Genomic DNA, 16,984 nt, shown 5'->3' on the forward strand with positions numbered 1-16,984 from the left:
TTCTCGATGTGCGCAACGTGACAAGGGAACGCAACCTTAGCCCTAGGGGCCAACACGAACCCGCCCCTGATCGCCTATCAATCGTGCACCCACGCTCGTCGATGAGGCACACCGTCGTGGTGTGCGGGTGTAGCACCACCATGTCCCGGTGGTACTTGGGGGTCGTCGCCAATTTCAGATCGGCGGCGAACCACACCGACCACCGCGCCGTGACGGGCTCACAAAACGCGTCGCCCATCCCCCCTGTCCGATCGTCATATGCAGGGATGATCACGATCTACCGAAGAGTAGCTGGGAGGATTTATCACACATGCATTGAGGGCTGATACCTATTGTTTCGTTTCATCTCGACTGAGGAGCGCTCCGCGAGTTTGCTCTGCTGAAAATCGATATGGAAACTGAAGTAGTTGCTGAAACAATTAGCCAGCCAATATAAATAATGGGCAAAAGCCAAGATCGACCAAGTGACTCGAAGCCAAACAATCCAGTATCTGCTATTCAATATTGATCGGTCAGAGGCAGGAATGCTTGCTGAAATCCTGATGCGCCTGTGGCAACAGGTGGTCGTCGTCCCATTCATCCCGGTAGCTGTTCGGGCGATCAGCCAGGTTCTTACACGTTGCAACGAACATGCCCTTCCTCCACCCTTCCATCCTCCCCAGCCCGCATTGCTCCGCCACCCAGTCCTCGTACTCAAACTACAAACGCCCAAATCATGAGTGCGTCTTGGACATGGGGTTAGAAGTATCGATTGATTATGCATATGTACATGGATGAATGCAAGTATGTATGCATATACGTACCAGATTGCCTTGTCCCAGATCATGAGTGCGTCTCTTGGGGCATCCGCGAGCTTCCATGTCCGAGTAGAACGCATCCACATCCCGCATCATGGCCTCTTGTGATGGGAGCTCAAGTCTTCCCGATAGAACCCCAGCCACCCACTTGCTTTGGAGCTGAAACACTAGAAAAGGGATCGTCTGCCCGGATGGACGGTACATCAGTCCGGAGATATCAACATATGCAATAATTAAGAGCTCTTTTACGGTACCGGGTAATGAATACGGGCCCTCCATTCTGGAAGATCCAACGGCCCAAAGAGATATATACTGCTGGAATTGGTTTAGCAGTATAAAGACTGCACTGCTCGATCAACGTAAGCGGTATATGTGATTTGAGGGCAACTCGGGAAGATTTTTAAGTTTCAGCTCGTCAGATTGAGACGCCCCACGCATTCTCCCTCGGCGAGCCGATCTCTCGTCCCTTCCTCGGCCAGCCTGTGCTCGTGGATCAGGCGCTCGGCGGCATGGCGCAGGTCTCGGCAGTCGGCACCCGACGTCTCCTGCCTACACCGGATGTGAGGGCAGAATGGCGCAGCTTCTCTTCTTCGGCAGGCCGGATGTGAGGTACCCTCATCCCACAGGTGACAGGTGCTGACAGATAATTTAGTGTTCACCTTTGTAGAGAGTTGGCCATGTCCAATGCAAATTTAGGTTTTAAGCTGCACCACTTGGTTCAGGCTGTTGGCAATTTTAGTGATGGGTTTGTTAGTTCCTAGCAGCGGCAGCTAGCCCCTTGGAAGAAAGTTTTTGACATCACTCGGTTTCTACGATGCAGCCAAGTATGGATAACTGAACTTCTAATTCATAACAAGGCGGCGGACGTTCGAGGCCTGTTGGAAGGTTACGGATTTGTGAGGCTACAAAAGAAGCATGCAGATAGCTAGATATGGATGGAGTGAACTAGCACGGCGGCGGTGAGGGGGAGTTAGATGGCCGAGGCGTGCAATATGGGAGACTGCGCGTCTGGATTGAGTCGGCGGCATTTTCTCTCGACAGTCGACAGCCATGACAGATTCCAGATACAAACTAATAACAGTTTGGTTTTCTTTTAATGTGAAAATTAGAGGTCTAAAATACCCTCAAGAATTGAACGGTGAGATTAGGTATATACTGCTCCCTTTTCCGTAGCAGTATAGGGTATCATAAAAAAGCTCTTAATTAATTCCATATACTGAATTATTAAACAAGCTTAGTCAAGGGGATGTCTATCCATCACATGCCTACAATTATTTAAAATACAAGTTCCCTTCTTTCAGATTTGCATCTCGCGTAGCTGATGTTTTACTTCTCTTTTACTTTTATTTTTTTGCTTTTGGCAAGTTATGCGCTGGCAACAATGGACTGTTCAATGTGGGTCATTTAGCTACAATGTGTCTACGCTAGCCCATAATACATAATGTTATCCATAAGGATAGGATTTCTGGAGTAGTTTTAGCCTCATTGAAAAAAACAAGTATATAACATAATCTAGTGGAAACAATTAAAACTTGCACTAAAGTTGCATGATTTGAGAAGTGCAAGTTTAGGCCAATCAATGTGCAATTTTACGTGATTGAGGTTTTGCAAAAAATTCAGGCAACTCAGAATTGGCAAATCCGCTAAATTAATTCCCAAGTTGGCGAAATATCAAATTAACTTAAGGAGTTGATTGACCAACCCTGAAGGGCAATCCGATGAAGGAGATGTGAGGAGCCAATATTGGCGGGAACACGTGCTTGTACAGCGGGCCCACGCGGTTGTCGTCCACAAAGATTGCACCGGCCAACTCGCCGTCGTCGTCGCCACCCAGGAATGGAAAGCTGTACTTGTATCTGCAAGCAAGCCAACAATCCGTCAACGCAATTAGCATAAGCGATCCATCCATCATCTGAGACATAATTTCACAATCAGTTGTAACGTACCCAGTGCAGTGCAGGATGACATCAGCTTTGATCCTGCTGCCGTCTTGGAACACCAAGCTACCATCTTCCTCCGCACGCTCAATCTGCAAAACGTTTGCATTTGAACATTGTGCGAACATAATTCTAAATAACTAGCTAGGTGATCCTCGCTAACATGTTTGTCTTACAGATATTCAGATAAGTCACCTCAGCATCTAACCATGCAGGGGGAAAAGCACCACCTTAACATATGCAATCATGCGTGAGAAAAGGTATGTCATGATATTCATATTTAACAAATATCTTGAAATTATACAACAATCAGAGATACAATAAATTACTTTCTCCGCTCCATAATATAAGATCGTTTTGCAAGTTGTTTTAGCTTGCAAAATGATCTTATATTACAAGACGGAAGGAGTATATATATATATATATATATATAGCCTCATAATAATATCAATTTTTCATGTTCTATAAATCAAAATCTTACCGAAATATATATGTGTATATTATATGGGGTATCATCTAGGTATATTAATTTCTTTTTAAACAAGTGTGTAGTATAGTATATAATATATGGTGGGTACCGTGCAGGAATGGAGCCACAGGTTGGCATGGCCAGTGGCAGTAGTAGTGTCTATTTGATAAGGAGGTTCCGATTTCATGGCGACGTGGACCTCTTTGGCCACACCGGCGATGTCCCTGGAGATGTCCATGCCGCTCGGCTGGTACCCTATCACCATTACAACCTAGACACCAATAGTACAATAGTAACTAATTGTTAGCACATTAATCACGATCAAATAATAACAATGAACAGTAGTATGCATTCTGTACGACGCACCTGACCGCGAAATCGATCAGGCACACGGTAGTTGTGGCTGTGCATCTGTTTCCCGGGCCAGCAATGGATACCTACACTACGAAATTGTACGTCAGCAAATCGGATCGACCGGTGAGATGCAACGGTAAATTGTTGGAAGCTTTTGCCCCCTCGAGGGGCTTAAGACAAGGTGACCCATCGAGTCCTTACCTTTTCTTGTTCGTGGCTGATGAGCTGGCTAGCTTGCTTAACAATGAGGTTACAACGAATCTCTTCTCCCCTTAAAGATTGCTCGAGGGAGCTCAGGAATATCAAATCTCGTCTTTGTGGATGGTAGCTTACTCTTCTTCAAGGCCTCAGTTGTGCATGCCACGAGAATCAATGATGTACTGAACTTATTTCAAAAATGTACCTGGAAGCTCCTCAGTCCAAGTAAATGCTCTTTTTTTTTTACTGAAGCTTGCCCATCACGAGTCAAAGAAGAGATTAAGATAATCTTGGGCACGGAATCCTTCTCATTTGAAAGTAAATATTTGAGCCTGCCCACGTCTGAAGGAATAATGAAGAATGACAAGTTCCAACCAATCATGGACAGATTTGGGAAGAGGTGCAATGATTGGAATGAGAAGATCATGTCTCAGGCGGCAAAAGAAGTCAACATTAAAGCTGTCGTCCAAGCATTGCCAACATATGTCATGGGAGTGTTCAAGTTGAACATAGGCTTTTGTAAGAAGTATGAGAACATCATAAGTGCAAGGTTCATTGCATGACCAAACTTAAAAGGGATGGTGGTATAGGTTTCCGTGGCATGCATTTATTCAACCAAGCCTTGCTGGCTAGGCAAGGTTGGAGACTTAGCCAGAAACCCAATAGCCTCTGAGCTAGAGTGCTAAAGTCCAAATACTACCCACATTGAAACCTTTTGACACATCGCAAGCCTAGAGAGGCATCAAATTTGGCCTTGAGCTCTTAAAAAGGGGTATGATTTGATGAGTGGGAAATGGAAGAAGCTTTCAGATTCAGAGGGACCAATGGATACCTAGAAAAGAGGGGCGCAGAACTGCGGAATTTATAAGAAGATCGAGGCTTCGGTGGGTTAATCAACTAATTTTGATCCAGATACAAGTGAATGGAATGTTAAGCAACGTATCTACCACGACAGAGTTGACGTATGGGTTCGACCAGGAGTCCACCTCAAACCGAAGCTATAGACTAGGGTAGTTGTGATTCTCTCTTATCTATTGTAACTATCTCTATCTCTCTAGTCTATCCCTTGGATCTCTAGTCAAGATCCCAACGATGTAATCAACCTCTGTACGCTATGCGGGAGTTGCACCCCGACCCTATATAACACGAAGCCGTCGCCCTAGGCAGGGTACGACGTTCTCCCACATTGTAATCAGAGCCTACCTCTTCCATCTCATCTATTTTCTCCATTGCCAGAAACCTCCCACCATGGCCTCCTCCGGCTCCTCCAACTCAACCCTCTCCGGCCAGATCACCGAGCGCCTCACCCACACCAACTACATCCTCTGGCGCACCCAGATCACGCCGCAGCTCCGAGGTGCTGGTTTCTTTGGGTATGTTGATGGGAGCGTACCCGAGCCGGCCAAAGTCGTCGTCACCAAGGACAAGGATGGCAAGGAGGAGTCCATCCCCAATCCTCTTCACCACATGTGGATCCGAGAGGATCAGCAGGTACTGGGAAATCTCCTGAATAACCTCTCGAAGGAAGTGCTCGTGCAGGTCACCTCAATCGTCCATGCACACGAGCTCTGCTCGGCGCTGGCAAAGATGTTCTCGTCGACCTCGCTGTCCCGCGTCAACAACATCCAGGCGGCGCTCACCAACGTGCAGAAGGGCACACAGTCTGTGGCCACCTTCTTCGCGCACATGCGATCTCTCGCTGACGAGCTCGTGGCGGCCGGCAAACCCCTGGACGACGACGAGCTCATCTCCTACCTCATCAACGCCCTGGACATGGAATACCAGCCGCTGGTCTCTGCCCTGGATGCTCGTGTCATCCCAGTCACTCTTGACGAACTGTTCGCTCAGATAAGCAACTTCGATCAAGGAGTGGCCCTCTTCCAAGGGGCTGGGACCGGTGGTGGCTTCAAGTCATCGGCAAACGTCGCCACCCGCGGGCCTGGTAGTGGTTCCCGCTCTCGCGTCCCTCCTCTTGGGAAGAGCAGGGCCCCTGGCGGGGGCAACACCAGCGGCAACAACAACGCACGCGGCGGCGGCCGCCCCTCCTACTCCAACACCAAGGGCGGCCGGCGATCGAACGGCTCCACCAACAAATCTCACCCTGATGCTGTCCGCTGCCAAATCTGCGGTAAGCTGGGCCACTCTGCCAAGGACGGTTGGTACCGGTTTGATGAAGATGAAAACTCATCTCAAGATGAGAAGGTGGTCGAGGCTGCCGAAGCTTCCTATGGCGTCGATACAAATTGGTACGTCGACAGCGGTGCTACCAACCACATCACCGGTGAGCTGGAGAAGGTGACCATGCGGGAAAAATACCGCGGCGAAGACCACATCCACACCGCTAGTGGAGAAGGTATGAAGATTGGTCATATTGGTCACTCAATAATTAAAACCCCTCATAGGAAAATCCATCTAAAAAGAATCTTGCATGTTCCTAGTGCCAACAAAAATCTTTTTTCTGTCCACCGCATTGCCATTGATAATCACGTCTTTCTTGAATTTCACCCCTTCTTCTTTTTGATCAAGGATCAAGCAACGAGGAGGGTGCTTTATCGATGTAGATGCATTCTTGGGCTTTACCCGTTGATCCCGGAGATTAGAAGATTCAATAAACAAGTTCTTAGTGCCACCAAAGTGTCTTCAACACGGTGGCACAATCGATTAGGCCATGCAGATTTCTCTTTAGTTGAGTGTTTTGTGATTCGTGTTGTTGGGGATCGTGATGTTGAAACAGTTTGTGATTCGTGTCAAAGGGCCAAGAGCCACAAATTGCCTTATCCAATTTGTACTAGTATTTCTACCAAACCTTTGCAAGTCATTTTTTCTGATGTATCGGGGCCTGCTCCCTCTTCTGTTGGTAGACATACATATTATGTGAGTTTCATTTACGACTATATCAAGTTCACATGGATCTATCTCCTTAAGAAACGTTCGGATGTTTGCCAAGTTTTTCTCAATTTTTCAAGCTCTCTTTGAAAGAAAATTTGATAGTAAAATCCTTGCTCTCCAATCTGATCGGGGAGGGGAGTACGAGAAACTAAACTCATTCTTCCAAAAACTTGGCATATCCCATCATGTTTCGTGTCCTCATGCCCATCAACAAAATGGGTCAGCCGAGCGCATGCATCGACACATTGTCGATGTTGGGTTTTCCCTTCTAGCCGGCGCCTTCATGCCCCTCAAATTTTGGGACGAGGCTTTCTTCACCGCTGTCCACATTATCAATATGCTACCTAGTCATGTAATTAACAATGAAACTCCCATGGAAAGGCTATTTCACACCAAACCAGACTACCACGTCTCTTCGCGTGTTTGGGTGCGCCTGTTGGCCTAATCCTTGTCCCTACAATGATCGTAAACTCACGCTTAGATCCAGACCGTGTGCATTCATTGGCTATAGTGCTCAAACACAAAGGTGTCAAGTGCCTTACATTTCCACGGGTCGCGTTTAATCTCTCGAGATGTCGTGTTTGATGAAACAAAATTTCCTTTCGCCAATCTTCACCCCAATGTCGGTGCTCTCCTACATCAAGAAATACCTCTTCTACCATCTAGTTTCATCGGCGTTGATCAAGGGGGAAGTGATTGTGATGATCAACTATTGACTAATCCTCATAACCGTGCTCTTGAGTCTTGTGCTGATGCAGATGCAAACGCTGAAGAAAATGGTGAAGAAAACGCTCAAAAGGGTGCACAACACGCTCCAAATGAGCGATATTTGTTGTGTCGCTCGACGGGAGACAAATTCGGCTCGGGATCGATGCCTTAGCAGCGCGCTAGCGAATCCTCCACGGGATCCGCGCTGCGGCAGGGCGTCAGCGCGTCGGATCCCGCGTCCCCTGTGCGGTGCGGCAGCAGCTAGCCAATTGCCGCCACGCGGGCCTCTCCAACTGGGCCAGCCACGGCCTCCACTCCACGCCGATCACCCGACGACACGTGCCAGCCCCCGTCTCGCTGGCCAGCGGGCAGACCCCGCCACTACGTGCGCCGCCAGCCAGGTGGGCCTCCAGGCGCAGAATTTGATGCAGGCATGGGGTTCGGTGCTGATCCCACCAGACCTACCACGGGCGCGTGATCAGAGGCGGATTCGCCCAGGCCCACGCAATCATTGCGCCATGATGGGCCTGACACGGATCACATGCGCGCCGCGGGATCTTCTGCTCCAACAAATACGTCCACACCAACCGCAGACGCCATAGAAAATCCCGTCGCTACAGGAGATACCACATCGGGAGCACCAGCCCTGTCTACCTCGGGATCGCCATGACCAGAGGCTGGATCTTCCGCGGAGGGCAACAGTGTGGCCTCTCCTGCTCCTCCACGTACAAGGCTACAAAGGGGGGTAATTCAACCTGTTAATTATAAATAGATAACCAAATTTGGTTCAACTTGATCCACAGGTGAAACAGACACTCTTGATGAAGCGCTTGGTGATGTCTGGTGGAAAAAGGCCATGGAAGAAGAATACATGGTACTTCAGAAAAACAGACCATGACATTTAGTTTCCCATGGCAAGGTAAAAATTTAATTGATTGCAAGTGGGTTTACAGAATAAAGAGAAAGTCTGATGGAACTATAGATCGCTACAAGGCCAGATTGGTTGCAAAAGGCTTCAGACAACGGTATGGTATTGACTATGAGGACACATTTAGTCCCATTGTAAAAGCTGCCACTATCAGTCTTCTGCTGTCTATTGTTGTGTCCAGGGGATGGAGCCTTAGACAACTAGATGTACAGAATGCGTTCCTCCATGGCATTCTGGAAGAGGAAGTATACATGAAACAACCTCCTGGGTTTGAAAACAAGAGTAAGCCTTTTCATGTGTGCAAGCTTGATAAAGCCTTATATGGACTGAAGCAGGCTCCCAGAGCATGGTAGTCACGTCTGAGTCAGAAATTGCAAGCACTTGGCTTTACTCCCTCCAAGTCTGATACATCTCTGTTTATTTACAATAAGTCAAATACATCAATATTTGTGTTGATTTATGTAGATGATATCATTGTCACAAGTTCATTAGATGAAGCTGTGGCAGGGCTGTTAAAAGATCTAAGTGCTGAATTTGCTCTCAAGGACTTGGGAGACTTGCATTTCTTTCTAGGTATTGAGTTAAAGAAACATGAAGATGGCCTCCACCTATCTCAAGAAAAATATGCTACTGATCTAGTAAGAAGAGTTGGTTTACAAGGATGCAAACCTTCGTTGACTCCTCTCTCAAGCACAGAAAAATTATCACTTGAAGAGGGAGTTCTCTTGAATCAAGAAGACAATACTAGATACAGGAGTTTGGTAGGGGATCTTTAGTACTTAACCTTGACTAGACCTATATATCTTTTGCTGTCAACAAGGTCTGCCAGTTTCTTCATGCACCCATCACAGTTCACTGGACTACTGCCAAACACATTGTGAGATATGTAAAACATACTGTGAACCTTGGTCTTACTTTCAGCAAGTTATCATCCAATCTTGTTAGTGCATTCTCTAACTCATGATGTGCTAAGAAATAGGCTACGATATCCAGGTCAAGCACTGAAGCGGAGTATGAAGCATTAGCAAATGCTACAGCAGAAATTATCTGGGTTCAGTCCATGTTAAGAGAACTTTATGTGAAGCATACCAGAATTCCATGTTTATGGTGTGACAACTTGGGTGCCACTTATTTATCTGCTAATCCAGTGTTCCATGCAAGAGCAAAACACATTGAGATATATTTTCACTTTGTCAGAGAAAGAGTTGCCAACAGACAATTGGAAATTCGGCTTGTTCATTCACGAGACCAAGTTGCAGATGGCTTTACAAAAGCATTGCCCACAAGAAACTTTGAAGAGTTCAAACGTAATATCAACTTAACACAGTTGTGATTAAAGGAGGGTGTTAAGCAACGTATCTACCATGACAGAGTTGACGTATGGGTTCGACCATGAGTCCACCTCAAACCGAAGTTATAGACTAGGGTAGTTGTGATTCTCTCTTATCTATTGTAACTATCTGTATCTCTCTAGTATATCCTTTGGATCCCAAGTCAGGATCCCAACGATGTAATCAACCTCTGTAAGCTATGCGGGAGTTGCGCCCCGACCCTATATAACACGAAGCTGTCGCCCTAGACAGGGTACGACGTTCTCTCACATGGAACACAAAGTTCATCAACTAAAATTTCCAACCCTTTGATGCGGACACTAGTAGAAAAAGGGCATTTAGTCCCGGTTCATAAGGGGCCTTTAGTCCCGGTACTGGAACCGGGACTAAAGGGTCTGTACTAAAGTCTCCCCCTTTAGTCACGGTTCTAACTGGAACCGGGACTAAAGGCCCTCCACGTGGCCGATGCCTGGAGGTCCACCTTTAGTCCCGGTTGGTAACACCAACCGGTACTAAAGGAAATTTTATGAATTTTTTTTGAATTTTTTTTGAATTTCAAATTTCTGAATTATTTTAACCTCTAATCTCTAATCACCCCTCATCACTGCTCAATTTAACCTTTAATCTCTAATCACCCCTCATCATTCCAAATCATCTAACTTCCCGAACGGTCACCCATCCTCTCACTACTCCAGCCTGAGCATGCTTAACTTCCGGGTTCTATTCTCCCTCGTTTCCAAGTCTGCACTTGTTGTTTTCCTGACAATAGTAAGATGTCAATCCTATTAACCCTCAGGAATTTAGCTTGAGCATGAAGTCACACATTTCACTGTTTGAGTTTGAAACTATTGTTCTAAAAATCAATAATTATTTAGTAACACTAATATTTCTTGAATAAGTAGTTTGACCACAGTTTGACCATAGTTTGACCACAGTTTGACCATAGTTGACCAAAATTCAAAAAAACTGAAATAATTATTTAGTAACACTAATATTCTTGAATAATTATTTAGTAACACTAATACTTCTTGAATAAGTAGTTTGACCATAGTTTGACCAGATTTAACAAAAATTCAAAAAAAACTAAAATTTGAGCATAACTTTTTTTCCTTTTAGAATTTGAGGATTTTAAAAATTGGCAAACAGGCCGTAGGCGGTCTCCATCAGATGCGGATTTTCGTTCCGAACATTTTGATATATTATACGTTTTTTCCGACATCGTATACAAAAGTTATAGCCGTTTTACATTTTCCCTACATTTTTTGCAAAACATGTCCAAATTTAAGTTTTTAAATTTTTCTAACTAGTAGATGTAGTAATATAACTACCTCTCAAAGGATTTTATTTTTTGAAGTTTTTATCATTTTCTTTTGATTTTTTCAAAACAAAAAAGGCGATCCACCAGGGGGGGTAGAGTTTGAAAATGGGACCTTTAGTCCCGGTTTGAGACACAAACCGGGACTAAAGGGCATCGCACCCTTTAGTCCTGGTTCGTGTCTCAAACCGGGACTAAATGTCTAATCTTTAGTCCCGGTTTGAGACACAAACCAGGACTAAAGGACATCACACCCTTTAGTCTCGGTTCGTGTCTCAAACCGGGACTAAAGGGCTCAGGTGAACCGAGACTAAAGCCTTAGCCGCACGAACCGGGACCAATGCTCACATTAGTCCCAGTTCGTGACTGAACCGGGATTAATATGAATATTGCCCCATGACCAAAGCCCTGTTTTCTATTAGTGAGAAGAGATCTGCAAAATGAGAATTCCCTCAAATATGGTAGAGGACCGTGTAGCATGGCACTATGAAAAGCCCCGAGTCTTCACTGTCGAAGTGCATATAAATTGGCATATGAGATTAAAAAACAATGCTACAGCTGCTCTCTGTAGCTCTTCTAGGGATGCGGGTGATAGGAACATTTGGGAGCTGATCTTTTTTTTTTTTGAGGGGGATTTGGGAGCTGATCTGGAAAGCTAGAATTCCTAAGAAAATCAAAATCTTTGGCTGGCGTGTTGCCACACAATCCCTTGCCACAAAAAACAGAATGCTTCCAGGAGAAGAATTGTCAAGGAGAACATGAGGCTTGGCTTCAGATGTTGCGGGATCCACAATCTAAAACTAACAGAAATAGAACTCTGTTGCTACTCTGGCAAGCTTGGCACCTAAGAAACAACGTGGTGCATACTGCATAGGGACGGAAAAGATACCGTGTCAGGATCTGTGGTGTTCTTAAACAGGTTTGATGAGCATCTAAATGAAGCATCGCAGAACACTGATACTGCAAAAAGAAAAAAACTCTTGGTCCTTGCACACTTCCAGATTGATTGGCTTGACATTAACCATTGGTCTGCTCCAGAACCAGGGGTTGTGAAAGCTGAAATCTGACGCCGCCTCCTTCTCTGAATCTGGTGACAGATATGGATTGGTGCGGTAGCCAGGGATCATCGAGGTCAGTCTGTATGCCAAAGCATTGATCGTTGCTCAACAGTGGAGGAAGCCGAGACAGTAGTAGCGCTGATTGGCTTGAAAGAATTAGTCAAAGTTTACTGGTTATGAGGTAGTCCTGCAGGTTGACACTGCTGTCGTCGGACGGGATAATCGGATCGATCGGAAGTACTACGTACTACGATCAGCAGCGAGGGATAGAATAGATCGGGCGGAGCTAATTACCGGCGATGGCGGCGACGCGCGGCTCGGTGAAGTGGCCGTTGCAGACGACCACGGCGTCGAACACGTCCTCCTCCAGCTCGCCCTCGGCGCCGTCGGGCCTCCTCGAGCGGTACGAGACCCTCCAGCCCGCCGCGCCCGCGCCATCGTCCCTGCTGCGCCGGACGCTGACGACCTCCGTCTCGAACCGGACGAGCCCGAGGAGGTCGAACCGCCGCGCGAACTCCTCGAGGTACCGGAGCACCTCCGGGTGCCCGGGGAACCTGCGCGGGTCGGCGGAGGAGCGGTCCGCGACGAAGGGGAAGTCGAGGAAGCCCATGGACTCGCGGGGGAGGTTGGTGCGGAGGGACGCGTAGAGGCTCGAGTGCGCGCCGCCGGCGCCGAGCGGGTCGGCCGGGTCGGCGGCGTTCGAGTCCTCGTAGCGCCAGGTGCCGCCCACGGCCGCGGCGCGCTCGAAGACGACGGGCGCGTGGCCCTCGCGCCGCAGCTCGCGCGCCGCCGCCAGGCCCGCCGCCCCCGCGCCGATCACGGCGACGCGGGAGCGTGATGGCATGTCGGAGGAGGGGGGAAGTCGGTGGCGTGCTCTGCTCGCGATCTTCAGCTTCTTTCGGCTGGCATCGCAGTCGCAAGACGAGGAAAAGTCGCGTTTTGCTGTCTTCACAGCCGCCTTCTTTTCTTTCCTTTTTGATTGATTGATGACGAAAAGCAATTTTGGCTGAAGAACTGCCGTCACGTGCTGGTTTGTTATTCTCGCACGTGGCTGTTCTAGGGTTTTTTTTTCTTTGAGGTTCCTGTTCTAGGCTTTTAATTCTGCACTTTTCATGATTTTCACACATTTGTTTTTTATTATGCCTCTGGTCGTTTTTTGTAGCCGTCTGATCAGCACGAATCTCTGTAGTTCGAGGCTCCTCGGTCTCGCGTACCGGGTTGTTTGTGCCAGGTTCCTTTTGCTTTGTTGGACTTTTCTTTTATTTCGGGTTTGCGGGTCACCGAATGTTTGAAGTAGAAAGTAAAGAACAAGAGAGTTGAATGAAGATGATCCATTCGTCTTTATTGATAATAGAAATGGGGTATTTATACCCAGACGGAAGTACAACGGTGTTTGGCGGTCAAGTAAACACATAGTTACTTAAGAGCCAAGGAATTACATAGTTGCCTTGAGAGCCAAGGAAGTACATGATTGCTTGAGAACCAAGCAACGTATCTAACAATTAACTCAATCCTAATTAGCTTGATTAATAAGCAAATATTCTATTCTGAACACCCCCCTTTAGAACGCCTCTTCTTTGGTATATCCATCATCTTGACAAATTCTTTGAATAATCTTGAATGTCTCCTTCAAAAATCATGTGAGAAAAATATGAGGAGAATAGTGCAGATATGTTGCTAAAGCTCCTTTAAACCTAGCAGGAAAAATAATAAGGAGAAATGATACAACATATAATGATTATTGTCTCTTGATAACTCATATGAGAAAAACCTTTGAAGAAGGAGAAAACTCATCAGTGAGTTTAGAGAACAATTAATATGTCATGAGTACTTTCTTTAAAAAAACTTAATAGGGAAAATATAAAGTATGACATATGATCTTTGAGAAGATATTGCCTCATTAAAAACCATTATGAGAAACTTTGAGAGAAAACTCACAAGGGAAAAGAGTGCGATCTGATATGCCATTGAAAACTCCTTTAAAACTCAGTGGGAAAAATATAAGGAGAAAATGATATGACATATACAGGCACTTGTGTTCATATTGTCTCATTAAAAACCTTTCATGAGAAACCATTAGGGAAAAACCTCATGAGGGGGAAAGGAGTACAATATATGCAATCTAATGATTGTAAACATGTTATAGTTTGGGAGATTACTCCCCCTGAACTTTGGAAATCCAGAAGATGTCTCATACAAATTCCATTGACATGATCATGACATTGTGAATAATCTGTTGGATTTTCACAGTATTTTGTTTGATATTGTTTCCTCACTTTCTATAATTTGTGAGGATAAGTAATTTTTGAGCAATGTGTTGTATGATATTGCTCTTCATATAACCTGTAGGTATTGAGTAACACAAGTGGTAGCGTCTTTATAAATCAAGTTATGTGATTCTGATGAATCTCAACCACGTGATTTTGAGTGTGGTTAATCATTTTGCTAAGCCATGCATCTTTTGCAATGCTTTTAGATAAAGCAATTATGTCGGTCATGCATATTTTGGAAATAGGGAAAATCATTATGATCTTTGAGAAGATATTGCCTCAATAAAGCCCATTTAGATGACTTCCATATGCAGTCTATTCTAGCAAATTCAATCATTGATATGGCATTGTTGGGATCAAAGAAAGATCCAATATCATTATATCATATCATGGTCATATCTTGTATTTCCTGGTGGAAATATCCAAGATTTATTGTGAGCTTGAGATCTAAGCTAATATTTCTTATATCAGCCATATACTTTTTGTTGGGGGTTGCACGCTGAACAAAGATAGCAAATATAGTGTCAGGCCTGACGTAGTTTGCAAATTATATGAGTGCTTTGACATTAGTGAGATATAGAACATCAGGTCCTGATGTCACTTCATTATCACCCCTATTTACAAATGGATTTGTACCCTATCAGGGGTAGTATGACCATATTAGATCTCTTTTATTGGTATGATATATCCAAATTGAACTTCTCGTATATGTTTTGGATATATGTAGACTGATATGTATTCTTGAGAGAATGCTCAAGTTGTAAGCTTAAGCTAAATTTGGTTGAATCCAAATTTTCTGTCCAGAGATGATTTTATGTATTTTTACGTCTTTTAGAGACATTGATGACGAAATCATCGAAATACATTGAAGTGATGTAAGGAAATCAAAATTTTATTTTCTTTATTAAAACACATAAACAATCATCATTATTCGAGTAATCCTTTTGAAGAATGAACCCATTTAGTCAGCAGTACCATATAATTCCGACTATTTCAAGTCATAGAGTGACTTATGAAGTTTTACACAAAACTTGTTGCGATTTACCTTTGGATTTGCAAGTATAAGCCCTTCAGGGACTTCAATAGAGATTTCCAAAATGAGTGATCCATATGAGTATGTATTCACTAGATACTGCATAGATATTATTATTATTTTATTACCAATGATATTTAGTATCAAAACATAATTCCACTCATATCAAGAGGGTATGTTACATCATAATTGATGTCGGGTCTCTGCGTAAACCCTTTTGCTACAAGCCTCACTTTCTCACCACCTCATTGACTTAGTCTATGAATGAGAAGTTTTTAGTATTCCATACCACTGTTCAAGATATCTTCCGATATTCCGATAAATCGGCCGATTTATCGCTTATCGTGGTCTGACCGATAAGATAAATCGGCCGATAAATCAACCGACATGGCGATAAATCGGCCGATATGCTGATAAACTGGCTGATTTACCCCTTATCGTAGGTCGATCGATAAGTTCCCGATAAGCGATATCCCCAACATTGTTCCATACAGAAGATACTTATGAGAAGTAGGTATTACTGCGGTAAGTACTACTTGTTTGCAGAGTGAGTACTATTCTTCATTACTTGCTTCCTTTTATGTGAACCAATATGAGTGCAAGAGGCACTCTACCATGGATTTTGGTTCAGGGCCCAAAAGGTTTTAGCAATTTGAGAAAAATATATGTCGACAAATGAAGTCTTTAGTTTATATGATTCTAATGGAATGATTGAAGTTTGTGGATAATATATTCCTTCCTTTAACTCCTTGTGATTTCCTACAACAAATGGAGTCAAGGTATTTCGATGTCCCGGCACTAAACATTTGTGCACATTTATGTTGGCCTTTGGATGATGAGCATCCAGTGAGGTGTCTTTCAACTTGATGTTGAATTACATTTACTGGTTAAGGATTTTTTTAAAAAAAATTCACCCCTGGGGGGGGGGGGGATTTCCCCACCTGAATTTTCATATATCTGGGCCGGACCGCCCGAGTAAACAAGTCAACATTACATTTTTACATGCAGGGAAGGAGATAGAGGAGTGGGGGGGGATGTAACACTAGGTGGTCAGGCACTGAATCCACACATCGGCAGCGTCCTTGAGGGCCGCAGGGAGGCGGACACGCCACAACACGACATCCTCTCTGCAAAGCTGCAATAGCCGGGGGAGCGAGGGTGGCATGTTCTGGAAGACCACGGGGTTGCGGTGCTTCCATAGTTGCCAGCAGCAAAGGAGCAAGAAAGCTGGCCCCGTCCGAGGAGGGATGTAACGCCCTCGATGCGGCTATATCTCCTACGCGTCGAAGCACGACTTAGAGGCATAACCGCATTTAAAGCAATGTCGCAAGTAAGGTAATCTTCACAACAACCCATGTAAATAAATAAAGGGGAAAGGTACATAGTTGGCTTACACTCGCCACGTCACACAAATACATAAATAAGTCATTACATTCATCCAATACACTCAGGGTCCTACTATGGTACCAAAAAAAGATCAACCCCCAAAAGCGACAAAGTCCCTGATCGCCCCAACTGGGCACCACTACTGATCATCTGGGAAAGACACGTAGTAACGGCGAGAGTCTTCGTCAAACTCCCACTTGAGCTCGGTCATATCATCTGGAACGGTATCATCGGTCCCTGCATCTGGTTTAGGAAGGAATCTGTGAGTCATGGGGACTCAGCAATCTTGCACCCTCGTAATCAAGACTATT

General features: G+C 45.0%; 1 protein-coding gene and 1 pseudogene across 1 annotated transcript; both read right to left on the reverse strand.

Annotated features, from left to right (window-relative positions):
• Window positions 1–399: 399 nt before the first annotated feature.
• Window positions 400–12,931, reverse strand: LOC125511568 (flavin-containing monooxygenase FMO GS-OX-like 2). Its single transcript, XM_048676976.1, has 7 exons — window positions 12,279–12,931; window positions 3,570–3,640; window positions 3,313–3,474; window positions 2,744–2,826; window positions 2,500–2,653; window positions 804–980; window positions 400–698 (listed from the first exon to the last, which is right to left on the reverse strand). The coding sequence occupies exons 1-7, from the start codon at window positions 12,826–12,828 to the stop codon at window positions 513–515; spliced, it is 1,383 nt and encodes a 460-aa protein (XP_048532933.1). The 5' UTR covers window positions 12,829–12,931; the 3' UTR covers window positions 400–512.
• Window positions 12,932–13,661: 730 nt separating this feature from the next.
• Window positions 13,662–16,984, reverse strand: part of LOC125507622 — a 6,686-nt pseudogene continuing 3,363 nt past the window's right edge.

The sequence above is a fragment of the Triticum urartu genome, chromosome 5 (assembly GCF_003073215.2).
Source record: "Triticum urartu cultivar G1812 chromosome 5, Tu2.1, whole genome shotgun sequence".
NCBI classification, from domain to species: Eukaryota; Viridiplantae; Streptophyta; class Magnoliopsida; order Poales; family Poaceae; genus Triticum; species Triticum urartu.

Bases quoted from the DNA above. Each gene is read 5' to 3' on its own strand.
- LOC125511568 (XM_048676976.1), bottom strand. From the start codon at position 12,828: ATGCCATCACGCTCCCGCGTCGCCGTGATCGGCGCGGGGGCGGCGGGC. The intron at 3,475-3,569 runs GTGCGTCGTACA...ATTGGTGTCTAG, and splicing joins CTGATCGATTTCGCGGTCAG to GTTGTAATGGTGATAGGGTA. The intron at 2,827-3,312 runs GTACCCACCATA...AACGTTTTGCAG, and splicing joins TGTGGCTCCATTCCTGCACG to ATTGAGCGTGCGGAGGAAGA.